The sequence below is a fragment of the Pistacia vera genome, unplaced genomic scaffold, assembly GCF_008641045.1.
Source record: "Pistacia vera cultivar Batoury unplaced genomic scaffold, PisVer_v2 Contig723, whole genome shotgun sequence".
NCBI classification, from domain to species: Eukaryota; Viridiplantae; Streptophyta; class Magnoliopsida; order Sapindales; family Anacardiaceae; genus Pistacia; species Pistacia vera.
Window position 1 is genome coordinate 655,681 of NW_022196583.1, and position 18,317 is coordinate 673,997.

General features: G+C 32.3%; 1 protein-coding gene and 1 pseudogene across 2 annotated transcripts; both read left to right on the plus strand.

Moving 5' to 3' along the window:
• The first annotated feature begins 5,864 nt into the window (after window positions 1–5,864).
• LOC116114828 lies at window positions 5,865–7,606 on the plus strand (annotated as a pseudogene).
• Window positions 7,607–10,008: 2,402 nt separating this feature from the next.
• LOC116114792 (3-hydroxyisobutyryl-CoA hydrolase-like protein 3, mitochondrial) lies at window positions 10,009–16,255 on the plus strand. Of its 2 annotated transcripts, none has more exons than XM_031400937.1 (10): window positions 10,009–10,379; window positions 11,535–11,636; window positions 12,134–12,186; window positions 13,098–13,232; window positions 13,349–13,445; window positions 14,462–14,591; window positions 15,081–15,259; window positions 15,413–15,540; window positions 15,633–15,734; window positions 15,927–16,255. In XM_031400937.1, exons 1-10 carry the CDS (start codon window positions 10,109–10,111, stop codon window positions 16,026–16,028), a joined length of 1,299 nt encoding a protein of 432 aa, XP_031256797.1. In that variant the 5' UTR covers window positions 10,009–10,108; the 3' UTR covers window positions 16,029–16,255. The 2 variants fall into 2 exon arrangements, with proteins under 2 accessions (XP_031256797.1, XP_031256795.1); XM_031400935.1 differs by lacking the exon at window positions 12,134–12,186 and adding an exon at window positions 11,861–11,925 and having other exon boundaries at window positions 10,010–10,379.
• Window positions 16,256–18,317: the final 2,062 nt, after the last annotated feature.

Genomic DNA, 18,317 nt, shown 5'->3' on the forward strand with positions numbered 1-18,317 from the left:
AACCGTCCTCTTAATTACAGAAAACAATTTGGTACACCCGTTTAATCGCAGATTTTTGATACCATCATTATTACTATCTAAGATTTGTGAAGTTTCATGTGAGAATATTCCACCTTCCATGATAAATGATAGATCACAATGACACAGGGTTTTTCTTAATTTTTTTCTGTAATTGAAGAAAAAGAAATAAATTAGGGTGGTTCAAGAAAGTGTCAATGTCGATTGTGTTCAACCGTTGGGGGACCTCGGGATCATTGGTGGCATCACCATACCACCTAGCTTTCAGCTTTCTTCAACCTTTTAGCTTTAATTACTTCGAACTAACTATTCAATGCTGGGGCTTCTCGAGCTGACTCATTCATTCTCCCACTTGATTATCTTCAAATTCAATGAATCTTCGGCAGCTTTATTATAAAGTACATGATTTTTTTTATTTTTTTTTTTTAATGATCGGGTGTCCGGCTCAGCTTACGTATGTTTAAGCTAATTTTTCAGGACCTAGAACTATAGGGAATAAGAACTTCTTGACCACCCTTAATGGGGCCTGGGGGCTTGAACTTGAGGAATATATTAGACTCTTATTATTCTTTATCATAAGAGGACTCAAACTTAGAATATTATTTTAGATCTTCTTTTGCTCTTTTACTGTGGTTAAACCCAAAATGTAATGAAAAAGAATTGATATGATATCATAAGGGTTTATTTCATTTTATCACGTGAAAGAGTAATATTACTAAAACTCTTAAAAAAGAATCAATAACTCCCCTTAAAAATATTACAAATTATGATAAAACCCTTATCAGGGTATTTAATACAAGCGATCTGAGAAAATAAATCCCGTATCGAGTTCATTTTTATTTATTTTAGATTTATTGAATTCATTTTTACATTCACTTTTTGATCTATTTACGAAATAATGATAAACGTTTCGAAGTATTTTCTGAAAACGTTTTTAACTATTAAATTACTTGAGAAAAAAAAAAAAAAAATTGTGAAAACTTTAAAATTTTATTCGTCACGCAACTGGTATCGGCAATTGAAGTTGAATGCTGAAGTCCAATAAAATGCTTTTAAAAGGCGTGGTCCTCGTGGACCACTAAAAGGTTAAAAATATGGTTTTATTTAAGCCTCATTATTATTAAATTTCAATAATCATTAAAATCATTTTTAAAATACTATTTACAAATATATTTTATTTTTTTCCAAGACTGTCCCTCTTTTATTTCCTAAATCTCTTTGTTAACCACGACCTATTTTCTCTCTTGCATTAAATTTTAGGCGCTATTTAATAAATTGGAGTGACCAAAATTTGACAGTTTTGAATACCAATTACCAACTCTTTAATTTCATTATTTTCAAAAAGATTTCTTATATTTATGTATATATTTTACCACTTTTTACATTACAACATATGTATATTTCAATAATGTACATACCTTGTAAACACTGTTTTTCATCATTTTATATTTGTGCTACTATTTTCACTACATTTTTTAGATGATGTTAAAGGTATGTGGATAAAGAGAAGTCTTGACCATATATTCGACCGATCGCCATGTTGATCGGTTATCTATCTTCAAATAGGTTGATTATCATAATTTACACATGCATAAACTTCATAACCTTTTAGCACCGTCGACGAGGTCTGTACCTTTTTTAGTATCAGAGCCAGATTCTCATACTACATAATCGAGAAGACGAAGTGAATCATCTTATTTTTCTCAAAAAGATTTTAGAATCGATCTAGTCTAAAAGGATATCAATCATATTATAGACAATCATACAGATAGGACCTAAAATGTAACTTGATGCTACGAGAAGCATAAACTATGGATCTGATAGAGTAACTCATTAAAAACATGATGGACCAAATTATTAAATATATATTATTCCTTTGAGTAGAACATGATGAGTTGTGGAGCCAAGCTCAAGTAGTTATGTGATCTAATCCTTATATAATGCTGACGACAAGAGAGAAGTTAATGATCCCTCAAGGATATCAAATTAGTTGTATCATAATGATATATATTTTCAATTTAACATTGTTAATCACATTAATTATATAAAGATAAATAAAGAGAAAAGATTATAAATGATTTAAACAATTTGATTAAGATAAGGACATGGTACCCATATATTCTACGTATAATTTATTTCCCAGGATAAACCTGTTATATTGTGGTGCTCAAATTTAATTGCGTTGCTTTCTCATAAATTACATCTTAGACTTTATGTACATATAGTTTATTTTTTAGATTCATTTTTAATATTATGAAAAAATATTTGATAAATTGTTAAAAAGTATTTAAATTGCTTTTAGATTTTAAAAAAGGCTTATACTTTTTATTAAACTATTTTTTTTTTTTATAATAATTTAAAATTCTTAATTTGGAAGCATTATAATATAATGTGAACCTCAAGGGTTTGGCCTGGTGATCAAATAAGGTTTGCTCCATTTATTAACTGTTGGGTTCAAACCACCTTTCACCTTGAGCTCTACAAATTTGTGGTTTATCTAAACATTAAGTTTGTAAAATGTTAATAGATCCTATGATTAGTTGAGATATAACGTAAACTTGTTGTCTTGTTCGAATATATTATATATATTGTGGAGTAGAGTTTTATTTCTATCCAACTATTGTATTTTATTGTTTAGATTATATATATATATTAGTTGTGGAGTAGAGTTTTTTTCTATCCACTATTGGATTTTATTGTTTTAAGTATAAAAATTAAGAGCTTCAAGAAGTATTAAATTACTAAAGAAGATTTTAATAAGAAAAAGACAATTAACTGGGAATATCTTTGATATTTGATAACTTCATAAATTTGGAGGTGCCCCAAAATACGAACAAAAACTGTATAAATAGATAATGCAAGGAGCCGTGAGAATGTATCTTATTATTAATGGTTGCATTGGAATTGAATGGTCAACAAATCTGTGGGGAATTTTGTTTGGTCAAAAGAATGGACGTCTTATTTTTTGTTACCCACAAGCTATTATCACTACCCCATGGTTTGCCGACCATTTGCTCCGCAGCCCGCACTCACTACTTCACATGCCCATTGAAGAGCTATGCCACCTGTCTTCCACTCTTCTCTCAAATAAATTAACCCACCACATAAACGAATATCTTATTCATATAATAAATAAACTAAAACAAAAACCTGCCAAAACTTCACTTTTTACGAGGTCTTTGTTCTTCTTGTTTCCTGGACTGATATACCCTCATTTTTATATAGAGATGTTAATGCTTATAAACTCAATTGGCTATCCTATTGTCTACATCTTGGCTGCGTCCACATTAAGAATTAATGCAACTGGGTCCTATCCTAATCTTCTTATTGAACACTCTAAGATATTGGTAAAATTTTATTGCAACTTAAACACAAATTCTTTATGTCATGCTTTTGTTCCAACCTTATAAATTTAGAAAACAAAAAACATAAACATTTGTTATTTATTGGCTTGTCAAGGATTCGAATGTCAAACCTTTGAGAGCAAAAATACTCGAATCATTTAACTTTTAGAAAGTAGAAAATAATAACCGTTAATTATGTAGGCACTGATGAAGAGATTCCAAAACTAAACTTTATTTGAGCAGAACAATATAATTATAATGTAGTAGATACATTCCTAATAAATAAGATTTATTGTTTGGTTGTCGTAAATGCTTTGCACAAATTAGGGTTAAAAGTACGGATTAGGTTGGCCGCTAAGCTATATAGTTATAATTGTGATATATTCTTTTGCTATTTAATTAGTATTTATCCTTTGATATAATTTTTATGGAATAATCTTCTGATGAAGCGGCCAAGAAAAAGCCAGAATCTGTCACGAGCGAAGATCAAGTAGCTCTGTAGCTTTCCTTTACCAGTTACCACAAGAAAATAATATAATAAAATTTCCATTCTAAAAAAAAAAAAAAATCCTTTTGAAAAATTGATGGACCGTCGTTAAATCCAAGTGTAACCATTGGTCTAAGATTCTCAGTAAGTAATAATTCCATTCCAGCCTTTGGATTATTGTGACGTCACTGTGATGTATCATATGGCTGAGGAAATTACCGTATCTTCTTCAAGCCATATACATGTGCATCTTTCCACCTTTGTCACACCATTGAGTAAATTAAAATTATATTGCCTACATTTTTTAACATTTTTAAGCCAAACCATATTTTTTTTCTTATATAATTGAATTTACAAATAGTAAATTGAAGGCGATAAGTTTTATGTTTTGGTTAATAGCATCATTAAGGTAATTAATAAAGTATTCATACAAGGAAAAGATTGAAATAATCACTACTGAAGTCGATAAAAAAACAAAAAAAGTTTTATAAATTTGAATTCTTACAATCCCTAATAAAATGATCATTTGGCTATCAATTTAAACCTACTAGATAAAAAGAAAATGCAACATGTATACCAACGCCACTAGCTGATAATTTTGAAAATCGGCAAAAAGATAATCTGTTTGGTTCCACTGCAACCTAAAGTTAACTTTTGAATTTGTAGGGAGGGGTAAGGATACCTGGTCAAATATGGTCGTTGAAAAATCACTATTGTGATTCAATATGATGCTACTCCGTCTCCGACTAGTATTTGATTCAAGCTTTTGGAATTTAACCATTTACATAGCGGAGACGGGAGAGTAACATTACATATAAAAAGAAAATTATTTGAAAACGGATAAAATAAATAATAATAAATAATTTTATTTTTATTGATGAGGCATAACGTTATCCTCTCTCATAGTATTAGTCACTAAATAATAAATAATGGAAAATATAATAAATTTATGTGATGGGAGGTGGGGGTGGGGGTGGTCAAAAGTCTGACATAGCAGATAGTCATTAATGGAAGAAAAAGGTAGAAGTTGGCCTTATCTTTGCACAGAATTATTAAATTATAAATTTAAAACACCAAACGCAACAAGACAAAAGATGCTTTTGCGTATGAACACATCAGCCGTTAGTGTCCCCCCTTCACGCCTCCATCCTTTCTCGTGGTTGAGCTGTCTTCGTTATCTGCCCCACCCTCACTGAATATAACTCATATTGCCCTTTTATTTACTATTTGCTTTGTGTAAACAGGATTGTAATATATAAAGGGCTGTTAATTATTGCATTTCCGCATGCAAATTACAAACAATTTGGTCAGCTCGGCCTACGACTACGAGCAGCAGTTAGGGTGTGGGCCTCTTTTATCAATATATCTCAAAAGAATGAGTAAATGATCCCAACCGCCCCAATAAATTTTAATCTGCTTCCTACGTCTACAGTATCGCCTGCAATTTGACTTATTCAACTCCTACCTTGGTGCCGATATTGGCTCTTCATTATACTACCCATCCAGGAGGAGTATTATTAACTCTTACCCCTTTGCCTCTCCTTTTTCCTTACCGTTTAATCCTCTAATTATGATTGGCAATTTGCGGCTTGATTGTTCATACTTCATATGCGTTTCACACCATTCTCTTGTTTCTGTAAGTTGACCATAAACAATTGAGGAAAAAAATATAAAATACACTGGTATAGGAAAGTTCTTTTTCAGTAAAAGAATATTAAAAAATATATAATTATAAGGAGTTTTTCAAGAGAAAATTATAAATTATAAATATATCAAACAAAAAATAGATCTTTTCATGGTTTTTTATTTTACTGTTAAAAACAAAGGAAACCCGATGATATCAATTATGAATTTTATCATAACAAATATAAAAGTCACCTTGATTTCTTTGGTATTTACTACTAAGGCTCTCTTGCTTCTATATATATAATGGAGACCATCCTTTACTACAAACCATTCTAGAGCAGCTCTCCCCAGCACTACATCTACCTTTTCCTGGACTTGTTTCCACTAACATGGTGATGCAAGAACAAGGTCTCTCAGTGGCCTGAACGCAAAAGTCATCGGCTCCGGCACTGAACCCATGATTCTTGCACATGGGTTTGGGGGAGACCAATCTATCTGGGACAAAATCACTCCCTTTTTGGCTCAGCATTACAAGATTATAGTTTTCGACTGGCCCTTCTCAGGATCTGTCAAAGATCCAAACCTTTACAGCCTGTCAGTACTCTTCGTATGACGCTTTTGCCACGATTTGATTACTCTTTTGGACGGAAATTGTATAAAATCATCAGTTTTTTATCGGCCACTCCATGTCTGGTATGATTGATGCATGCTTCTACGAAAAGGCCAGACCTATTAAGAAGCTCATACTCATTGGAGCTTCTCCCAGGTATATCTTCAACCTAGATAAAGCAGAAAAGTTCACCTCAGTTCTTACTTTTACATGCACTTAACTTTTGTTTTTTTTTTTTTTTTGGTTTGTTTTGGCTTTGGCTTTGGCTTTCTTCTTCTTCTTCTTTTTTTAATGGTGATTATCCTTGTTTAAAGCATCAGCAGTTAGCGTACCCAATTAATCAACTAACCGCACTTTGTATGCTAAGTTTTTATACTAAGTTTGCTGAGACTTTATTGGAAAGAATTTTTTTCTTATTTTCTTTAAAAATAAATCCCTGATACGTTTTTTACTAACTTCCTCAATTTTAATTTTTACACTCCGATTCTTTTTAATGTTTTTTTCTTACTTGGTTCCATTTTTCATAGAATATTTCTGGTGATAAGCCAAGCTGGAGCATTTGATGCTAAAATAGATATATTGGAGTGATGTAGTAGGTAACTTGAACTAAAACAGCTTTGATATAAAGCATGTGTGTTCTCTAGTTATTTCGATCTCAAACGTGTGGTGGTGATGGGAGACTCAGTTTAAGATATATATTATTGGCGGGTTCTTGAATCCTAATCTCGGTCACTTCAATTGTGTGGCTCGAATCTTCTCAAAACTATATATTTTTCTGTGTCCTCAATAATTTCAGCTGCTTCAGCACAAACGCAAACAACCTTTAGATGGGATCGATAGTAGCTTAAGCTAGACTTTTGTCTCTTTAGCTTAAACTACTTGCGATTAATAAATAATACTTGTTCACTAAAATTCCATAAATACTGAAGCTCATGAAGCCGGCCGAAAGACATTAATAATGGGTCAATTTTATGTCTTTCTGTTGTCTCTAAGGGCTTAGATAGTTAGGTTAATAGTTATAATTTGTGCCAACAAGAAAAGTTATAAATTAATTTCATTCTCATATTATATTAGGTACATAAACAGGATGATACGAAGGAGGGTTTAGCAGCTCAGGGATTGAGAAAATCATTTCAAACGTGGAACCGACTATTTCAACTGGGTTTCAAACTTTGCTTCTCTTGTTGTGGACTCAAAAGATCCCCTCTCGGTTGAGAAGCTTCAGAAATGTTTGAGTTCAATGAGACCTGAAGTGCCTTACCCTTGGCCAAAACCGTGTTTTACAGTGACGAAAGGAAATTCTGGATAAGTTATGACTCCATGCACAATCATCCAACTACTAGTGACATTGTTGTTCCAAACTCGGTTGCTCACTACATGCAAGAGAAGATAGGGAAATCAACGGTGGAGATGATAGAGACTAATGGACATTTCCCACAGCTCACTGCTCACCAGCATCTGTTCAAGTCCTTGGAGAGTGTTAGGGTTTTGATTTTGATCGATCTTAAGAATATAATATGATATATACACATATCATCTCGTTTTTCTTGTCTGCTATTTAAGAGAAATAAGTCGCTAAATATTTGCCTTTAGTTTGTTGTGTTCTTAACTTGATAGGAACTTATTATGAAGGATGGGATGTAGAATGTGTTTTGTGTAGTAAATTTTAGTTGAATTAAATATTAGTAGCCTGGTTGGAAGTCGTTTATCATCTCTCTTGAGTTGATACTTGGAATTAATTCAGGTAGTGTCATTGATATATAGCTGGATGGTATATACGTGCAATTACTCGATCGCGGCCAGCTCAAACTAAGAATCACTACCCATGATGGAAATAACATATTCCCAAAATTTTCATTTAGACACTTGCCATTGAAGGAGATGCTGCATATCTCAAAGTTGAGATCCATGAATTAGAGACATAGCAAACAATTTATACAAAACCTTTTTTAGGTTAATTTCATATAAAATATATATATCTGCTAGATCCGGGTCAGGCTTTGGAATTCAAACCGTATACGTTTCTTTCTTCGTAGAAAAATAAAATAAATAAAATCAATTATATATAATCACATCCAATAATCCAAAGGATAGCATATCAACTTTTAAGCCGTCCTGTAGAAGTAGAACCCATTAATTGCGTTATATTCCAGTCCAGTTCAGTCTATAGTTTGATTAATGAATACATGCTTTCCAGGCGATTTTTTCTTAAACAGCATGCTGAAATTAGAGAACCAATGTGAGTTTACTTGTGGATAGAGTAATAACTACTCTTTCTAGAATAAATCCAAAAAAATCACATCCGAAATGAGTGTGTATCCTCTGCGGTATTAACACATCATTATCGTTGCATCACTATATACGATTACGTTTCACTTAAGATAGTTTTTTGGGATATCATTGGAGTAGATTACTTAATTATATATATATATATATCTATATATATAGTATATATATATATATATATAATAATTTTACATATATATATCAATGCTGGGTCAGTCATTGTGTGCACCTCAATTAATCTCACACTCTAAAACTGTCGACTGAGTAAAAGTCCTAATGACCATCCTATTAATGCGTAGGGGGATTCGAACTCAGAAGCTCTAGAACCTCTTTTTGTTCTTTCATCATCAAACTATCTAGGTGTATTAACCTTGTGGATATTTAACACTATCAAATGGTTACTCATCCACTAAGATTATTTCTACTATAATTTAAGTTAAAATCTGTAATGCTGTAGATATTAAATCTATGGTCACGAAAAGAAGGTCTATCATTGAGGTTGAGGCCACTTACAATCATTGTACCTCACACAAAGTAAACAAGCGTAAAATTTACGTAAACACCGGTGTGTGTTTGTCGTCGCACTCTGACTCAGTCAGTAAGGTTGAATAAGAAATTTAGTGAGGGTTAAAGGAATGAAGGGTTACCAGTAGTTTAGTCAGAGATTAGAACCACGGTATAGGTGTATAACTCTTAGAAGTCAAAGTTTGTGTGCAAGTAGGTGGTATTGAGATTGAATGCCTAAACAGATAGTGACTCTTGTTTATATAGTGTTGTAGGATCTTCGTATCCTAGACTTTGAATCCATAATGTAGAAGTTTAGTGAATAGAAAAGATCCTCATTTACTTGCCACGTAGGACTAAGAGTCCTAATTCACATAAGATCCAGAATCTTGGGTGAATAGGATATAACCTAAATAGGAAGGTCATAATTATCTTGGACCTTGGTGAGCTAATGGTGATGCCCAATCTAAAGAGAGACAGGTTTGGGCCGTGTGTTTTAGCCCGTATGAATTCTAATGTTGGTCCAACCAGAATCGGAGCGAGACTTGGGCTTACGTAGTATAATAGGCTCAAGACGATTTTTGCCCATATATACCTTATATCATGTCAACTGCCAATAAATTATAGCATATTATGTATTAATGAATTTTTGTAGTCGTCATTTTTTTATTTTTAACCATATATATAATTTGCGTTTATTAACTGTGTTTTATACGACACGCAACATTGTTTCTTTATAGGTTGATGGTTCCGATAGTACTAGTACACCATGGTCACATATCTCACTATATTTGACAATTTCATAGATGGAATTTGGTAAGGAAAACTTCTAAATCTTAACAATAAAATATATGGTTTTTTTTTTATATATTTTATAATTAAGATCTGAAGTTTATCCGAAACCATATATCATTTCCAATTATGGAAACAACCAAAAGGATAAAGACTACGAAACGAAATTCAAAACTTTATTGAGAGTCTTCTTATAATAGACCCAACCATGAAACGAAAGTGAGACTGCGAGTGTCAACTAGATAAAAGCCCAATGGGCCTCTTCACAGTGGTAAAGTCCTCAGGGGATACATGATTAAATTTAAACCTCCTAATTGCGTATAACTGTAATTAAAACTGAACGTGAAGGACAAATGAGTAAAGAAAAAAACCCAAAAGCTCGCCCTCTCGGTGAGTTACCTTAACAGTCTGTTTCTCACATTTCTACCTTCCATATAAAGCATGAGAAGTTTACTCACTGCTTCTCAAATTCTAACAAAATCATCATCCACACTCTTTCTTAATCCGACTACAGCAACAATCTCTCACTCTCAACAACACCAATTTACTTGTTCTTTTTTCAAATTTTCTCCTTTCTCTAACTTTAACTACCGAACATACGCGATCATGGCTGCCTCTGCGACCGAAGAGTTTGTCAAAGGAAATGTACATCCAAACGGCGTCGCTGTCATCACTCTCGATCGTCCCAAAGCTCTCAACGCCATGAATCTAGGTTATTTCCTTTTCTTCATTTTTACTCTCTAAATTTCGTTTCAGTGATTGAATTCTTGAATTGTGTCACTTAGTGCGTTATCTTGTTATTTATTTCTTTAGTTAATTATAATCAATGCCTCAAAACTTTTTTTATCGTTTAATTAATTTGAAAAAAAAAAAAAAAAGATTCCGTAGTTGGTAAAGTCGGATATATTAGACAAGAGTAGTTAGAAATGTGATTATATATTTACTTATGACGAATAGATATGGTTTGTACACATAAACATATTAATTTTAACTGATATGTATTGAATCTGTATGATTAAATAATTTGAGTTGCAATATAAAACGTCAAACTTATTTGCGTTTTAATTTTACAAGTTATGGATAAATAATGTTTCCTGCCCTAATGTTTTGATTGGTGTTTTTTCTGAGTTACACTTTTTGTTAGTGCTGGATAATCTGGCAGATTGGAGAACGAAAATGAAAGTTCAGCAGACAGAAAATGATATTTTGTTTTCACTGATTTTTTACTCTAAATTCATTTGTTACCTGAAGAGATATTTACTTTTTTGTATTTATTTGGTTATTTTGGTAGTTCTTCTGTGAAATGAGAAGTGTGAATGATGTTGACCTGTTAAATGAATGATATGAATGGCTAAGATTGTTTGCATTCCTTCTTGAGGAGCTGGAAAATTATTTGCTTTAAGTGTTTTGGATGAACTTTCAGCTTGTTCAATTTATGGTCAGGTTTGCGTTTAATTCTTTTGGAACTGATAAGTCAGTGTTAAGTGCTCAAACTGACTTATTGCCAGCCCTGCATATTCTTTCTAGTATGGATTCTCAATGCTGTCTGTTTCTTATTTTCCTTTGTCAGTAAAACCAAGTTTTAATGACAATTTTCTGATGTTTAAACCAAATGAGTCAGAGAAAATTAAAGTCTCTTTTGCAAGATCAAGCAAAACATTCCTTCAGTTTTTAATATTTTGGACTCTGTGCAAAATTATAAAATCAATTATTTTTTATGAGATTGAACTGCTAATTTGTTACTGTGGGCATTTACTCATGGTGGATAGCTTTTTTTGATATTTATGCTGATATCAGTTGAATTTTTTGATGCTTCTCTTCAGCTCTGGTTCTGTTTATACTAAATTGTAGGCCCTTGATGGTACAGATATGGACATAAAATACAAGAATTTTCTTGATGAATGGGAATCAGACCCAAGGGTCAAATGTGTGCTAGTGGAAGGCAGCTCACCTCGTGCCTTTTGTGCAGGTAATTAAGGAACAAAAGAGTTTCTTTGTTGGTATTCAATAACATTTTTCTGTTGTTTATCTCTGTTATTCTGTTGAAGAAGTTTTTCTAAGTTTTCATTCAGGTTAATTATATTTTACAAACTTATCGATGCGAGTTCCCATGCATATGTATAAACATTTCTGGGTTATCTTCTATTTAGTTCTAGGGCAGGTTTTGAAGGTGATCATTCATTCCAAATGCAGGGATGGATATCAAGGGGGTTGCTGCTGAAATTCAACGAGACAAAAACACACCTCTTGTGCAAAAGGTTTCCTTATAATGCATATCTTGTGCTGGGGACATTCGTCGCTTGCTTACTCAATCAATTGATGATCGCTTAGAAAGCACCATTCAAACCATTTGGTTTTTCTTTTTCATTTTTCTAACTTTGTTGTGTAGGCTATTGTGTTGTTTATTTTAACTTGACTTGCTCAATGCTTGTCTGATTGATAACCTAGATCTTAGTTTACATGCAGGTGGTGATGTCAAGCAGATCACAACCAAAAATCAACTGTCAGATATGATTGAGGTCTCCTTGTGTCCTTCTAATTATAGATTATAAAATTCATCACAATATGTAACACACAATGTTAAATCAAGTGGAAGATAAAGTACCTTGTCTATCATAGTTGCTTCAATGCCAATAAATCAGTGATCAACCTTCACGGAACCATTTTTGCTTAGTCATTGTCAGCCCTTATAGGGCCATTCCTCTGTATTTATCTAAAATAATCCAGGAAAATGTCCCTAAAAGAACTTTTTTTGAAGAAAATCAAAATCATTTTTTTCAAATTCTAATCCAGAAAAATGTTTGTAGTTGTCATTTATGATATGATATAAGACTTTTGTCACATAATTTTACTTCCCGAACATGGTTTCAGTCACTCAAACAAGTATTGGTTTTTCCTTTCTACTATTTGGAGGAGGATCGCAATTTAATTATACGTTTCTTGGTGTTTAATAAATTTTATTGTGATTAAAGTGTTTCTTCTTAATAATTGTGGCAGAAAATAAGTGAGATGATGTTGAATATGAGAGAAGTAGCTAAAATATGACTTTTGATATGCCTGCATTTAAGCATAAATGCTCATCCAATCATCGTGCCACAGACGCTCATGTTATTTTATCTGTGTCATTCACATTATTGAAAATCAAGCTGATAAGATCTTCAGTTCTAATGTATTTACATTAATACATACGCATTGTTCTATTGCGAGCTTGATATTGACCTCATTTATGCAGTTCATGTGCTACCAGTTATGGTGGTTTATTTTATGATGCATGCATTTTGTTCTTATTACTTGGATTCAACCTCATTATTTTCTGAGTTTCAATTTATATTCTATGTGGTTGTCCATTAGTTGTCTTTCTATATTTGTGGTTATATTCTATTCTGTCTAGTGAAATAAATATTACGTATTATGCTGCATTTTCTGCCAGGTATTTACTGCAGAGTATTCTCTGATATGCAAAATTTCTGAGTATAAGAAACCATATTTGAGCTTAATGGATGGCATAACAATGGGTTTTGGAATTGGTCTGTCTGGTCATGGTCGATACAGAATCGTAACAGAGGTATAATATTGTTGACTTATTATACAGATATCATTTGGTCTGATATTTTAAATTGTAATGGAAATGTAAATGTAAATTTCTGATCTCAAATTTTTATTTTTGTTAATCCCTTTCAGAGGACTGTCCTAGCCATGCCAGAAAATGGAATAGGCTTATTCCCAGATGTTGGATTTTCATATATTGCAGCAAAAAGTCCGGGAGGAGGATCTGTTGGTATGGTTTTTGTTATCTGAATTGAGATAAACAGAATTGGCTTGTTGCCAAATGTTGAATTTGCACTAATAGGTTCTTAATCACTTAGATTGGAATTAGGATTGTGGGCTAGCTATTACCGAGTCTCTCTCTTTTAGATATCATTTCTGTGATTGCAAAAGGCTTACTTCTAACTACTAGAACTTTTTCCATAAATTATTTGAGTTTGAATTCTCTGTCTTTTTTTTTTCTTTTTGGACCGAAAGGGATTCTTTTCTTTTGTCTATTTTAGTTTTTCCTTGATCCATGTAATTTTTTACTCATTCAAAATAATTTCGCCATATCCATCTCAGCCTTGGGTAATGTATTCCAAAATTTCTTTTGATGTTGAACATTTAAATAATTTGAAGTTCTCTCTTGGTTAACTTAAAGATTTATTTTCTTTCTTTTACAAATGGGCTTCTATAGATGGAATGGCTTCCATGAAACAGTAGTTGTTGTAGTTTTTGGCAGACCCTCTCTTTTGCAAAATTTGATTATCAGAAATTTCTTTCAACCAGTAAACCTTGGATCTCTAATTGTTTCTTTCCTTTTTCTTGAAGCAATTTGTACGTTTCTTTTGGTTGAGGAATCGGATACTTTCATATTCGATAATCCAATATTCCCTACATCATTTCTTGTCTGGGATTTGGTTGTGTAGTTAAAATGTGATTTCGTCTGATTCTGGATTTCAGCATACTTGTTGATGGTGATAAAATTTCTTCTATTTCAACCACTATATTAGTTTAATGTTTTAAGTCTCAAAGTGAAGTTGTTTGTGGGTGTTTTTTTATTTATTTATTTATTTTTTTGTTAAGATTTGGGCTCTTGTGAAGTGCCTGCTTATTTCTTCCCCATAACTTTTGCCTTTTAGACACAGGTTGTTTTATATGTTAATATACAAATAGTTTTCTTTTGAAGTAGTTGATGGCATTCTTCTTTCTTTATTTTGTCATTACTTTGTTTTTGGCGTTTAACAAACTCTTAAAGTATTACAGGTGCTTATCTTGGACTGACTGGAAAAAGGATTTCCACGCCTTCTGATGCATTGTTCATAGGACTTGGAACGCATTATGTCCCATCTGGGAATTTAGGTCCACTGAAGGAGGCCCTTTTGGCAGTTACCTTGTACATCTCTCATTATCTTTCTATCTTTGAGTGGCTGCTTTTGTCTTATTGGAAATGAGTTTGCGGCATTTAACGATTGTCTGTTTTGATCTGATTGAGTTTTATTATGGCCTTCTATAGATTACTTTGCTTGTGATTAAAATAAAATCTAGTTACTTAACAACATGTTGTAAAATCTTCGCCCATTCCTTCAAATTAGCATTATTAGATAATGAGAAACCCACCATTTTGGAATTTTATTTTTTTTATTTTTGTTGCTTGAGATCTTAATGGTGGCGCTTAGAACTCTGTTAATTTATAAATCTGGATCCTTTTCTCAAATTTGAGGTTTGTAATGCATATACTTGCAGTCTACAGATGGAATTTCTTCATGGTTTTAACCAAAAAATCTGCTGCTTGATGTGTACTGGAGGAACTCTGTAGTGATCCTTATTTATAGATGTTCTCTGCCTTCCAATTAAAAATTCATCTAAAATTTTGGTGATGCAGTTCCGAGGATCCAGATCAGGATATCAAAGCACTTCTGGCAAAATACAACAGTGATCCTGAGAGTGAGGCTCAATTGAAGTTGCTTTTACCGCAAATAATTTCATCCTTTGGATCAGCAAAGTCAGTTAAGGAGATAATTGAAGAGCTAAAAAAATATCAGTCAAGTAGTGAGGCTTCAGGTAAACTAATTCAACCCATTTGGTCTGCAAAAAGTAAAATGAAATAATAAAGTATTGGTGTTCGACTTTCCTCTAGGAACTCTTATGTTTTCTGTGATGTTGAGTTTGAGTTGATCTTCATCAGAGTCTTGATTCATTTTTGTCTATTTCCAGTGGTACACTGGGCTAATGAGGCTCTTCAGGGTCTTGGAAAAGGTGCTCCATTTTCTCTTTCTTTAACACACAAGTATTTCTCCAAAGTTGCATCAGCATATGGAAAAGCTGACAATGAATTATCGAAGGTAAAGATTTGGGGTTGTATTATTAAACTTTTTTATTTATGGTGCACACTGAAAAGTAACATGCTTTTTCGTCTGTACATGGTTGCATTCAGCTAAGTGGTGTGATGAAAACTGAATATCGAATTGCTTTAAGATCTTCTCTACGAGGTGATTTTGCTGAAGGTGTCCGAGCAGTCTTAGTGGACAAGGATCAGGTTTTCTCACTATTATCATTTGAATAGAAGTTTATAAAATATGTGTTACTTCTGCATTTTTTGTCTGATTGTTTCATTAATAAATTTAAAGCGACTCTAGTTATTGCTAAAAATGTATCCATGATTGCCCTTTCATTATATGATGTATAGATTGCATATCTTTCTCAGTACTGTTCATGATATGTTTTGCAGAATCCGAAGTGGAAACCATCGAGCTTGGAGGAAGTTGACCAAAGTGAAGTGGAAGCTGTATTTGGACCACTGGGCCCAGAAGTTGAGGAATTGAAAGTTTGACTCTCTGAGATGGAATCGACCTACTTTTCTTTACTTCGGGAAATAAGCGGAGGATGGATACTGTTCCAATATAATTTACATCAGAAAATGAACGAGCTGAGTATTATGAATATTCTAGATGATAATTGATTACTCTGAATTTGGAATCATATGTTTCTCAGAGACACTACTATAGTTATGTTACTAAATAAAAGCCAAAATATGGTGGCGAATTGTACAATGGGAAACTTTGCTATCTTCAGTCAATCATATCAAGTATATGTCTAGTCACCTCTTTGAGTGGCCTAAAATTTAAAAAGAGATTTCCAGCTGTCTTTCTTCCTTTTTCAGAGCTGAAAAGTGAAAAGCGACCTGTCTTCCTTTTTTTTTCATATATAGGAAAATAATAATTCACCGGGATAGTATATTGAATTTATGCATCGTGATAAAATTTTAATCGTTAATTAATTTTAATTTAATATTAATTAATAGTTAAGATTTTATTATATCATTCTATGTATTATTATTAATGATTATAGTATTATATATATAAAATAAGGTGATAAAAAATTAATAAAAAAATAAAATAAAAAATAAAATTTATTATATTTATTTTTTTATTCTTTTTTTGTTATTTTATTTTATAAATAAATTTTTATAAGATTTCTTTATAAGTGTAATATTATTTATATTTTATTTTATGTTAGCAAATTACCGGAATCCTTCTCTTCCCTTCCGTAATGAATCATCGTTAGTGGACCGTGACTTCTACTACCGCCTAGGCCGTCCCTCAACTTAAAGAAATTTTTTTTATATTAATACATAAAATAGAAATTTTGATGATTACTACACACCCCTAGTCAAAAATTTTTGAGCCACATGAAGTCATGAACATCAATAATTACAATGCATTCCTCTTACGTTAGTTTTAGCTGTTTGAAATGAACGATGCACTAGAGTTGACCGTCAAAAAGACCATTTTATCTCTGAAATGTATTAGATAAGAATTTGTAATTTTAATATTTCCTAATTTTGGAAAAAAAAAAAAAAAAAAAAAAAACTTTAGAGCATGAAAAGAATTTTTGAAAAATTTCATTATAAATAATGAAAAAATTTATAATTCTGAAGAAAATTTCTTTCAAAATTTAGAAATAATAAGAGAATCCAAAAAAAAAAAAAAAATTTAATTTAACTTGTTTTATTTAAATTAATTTTTTTTAACGCATTATCCGTATACAATGCATGAAAGGTTTTTATTTTAGGGGGCGTTTGGTTGGAGGTTATATGGGATTACTGGGGTAATGTCATCTTATATTACTTGATTACCATGTTTGGTTGTTAAGTAATATATAGTTGTTAAGTAATATAAGATACCGATAATCTTCAAATACCAATAGTGGTTACTATTGGTAATATCGGAGGTAATCTGATTACCTCAATTTTCTTAGGTATTCTGAAATTACCAGGGTTATCTTTTTTGTTACAATTTTATTCCTTATTAATAAAAATTTTGGACAACAATACCCCTATTTTAACACAAATTTACATGAATATCCTATTTCAATTTTACCCTTGTTTAATTAAAATTTTGGATAATAATGCCCTTATATTTAAAATAATTTACAAACCACCACTGCCACCCAGCCACCACCGCCGACAGTGGGCCAACCACCATGGGCCGCAACCGAAAAATCATTAGTCTCTAAAAAAGAACGAGATTCGGTGGGAGACTCCAGGAGGCTTCGATATGGCCGTTTCCGGCCATATTGATGGCCGAAAACGGCCATATCATGTCAGATCCATAGGCCAGATCCCTGGCCATTAGCGGCCAAATTTGGCCTGATATGGCCATTTTCGGCCATCAATATGGTTAGAAACGACCATATCGAAGCCTCTTGGTCACGGTCAGCTACTGATGGGGACTTTTGGAGACTTCTGGCGGTGGTCTGCGGTGGCGGCAGGTGGTGGAGGTGATTTTGTAATAAATTAAAATTTTATATAAGCGGGGGTGTTTTAACTAAATCTGAAATATTGGGGGTTAAAAAAAATTATTCAACAAGTAATAATAAAAATAATATTTGAAAATGGGACAATTTGATAATTTAAATAGCATATCCACCATTTTATTCCCCATAACCAAACATATTAATATAAAATACCTACCAACTAACCAAACACATTTTTCTAAGATTCCCAGTAATCCAACATTCCCAGTAATCTAACATTCCTGAACCAAACGCCCCTTTAAAGTTTAAGTCCATTTTATCTTAGTTTACTATTACCTAAAACTAATTTGTTTTTCATATTCAT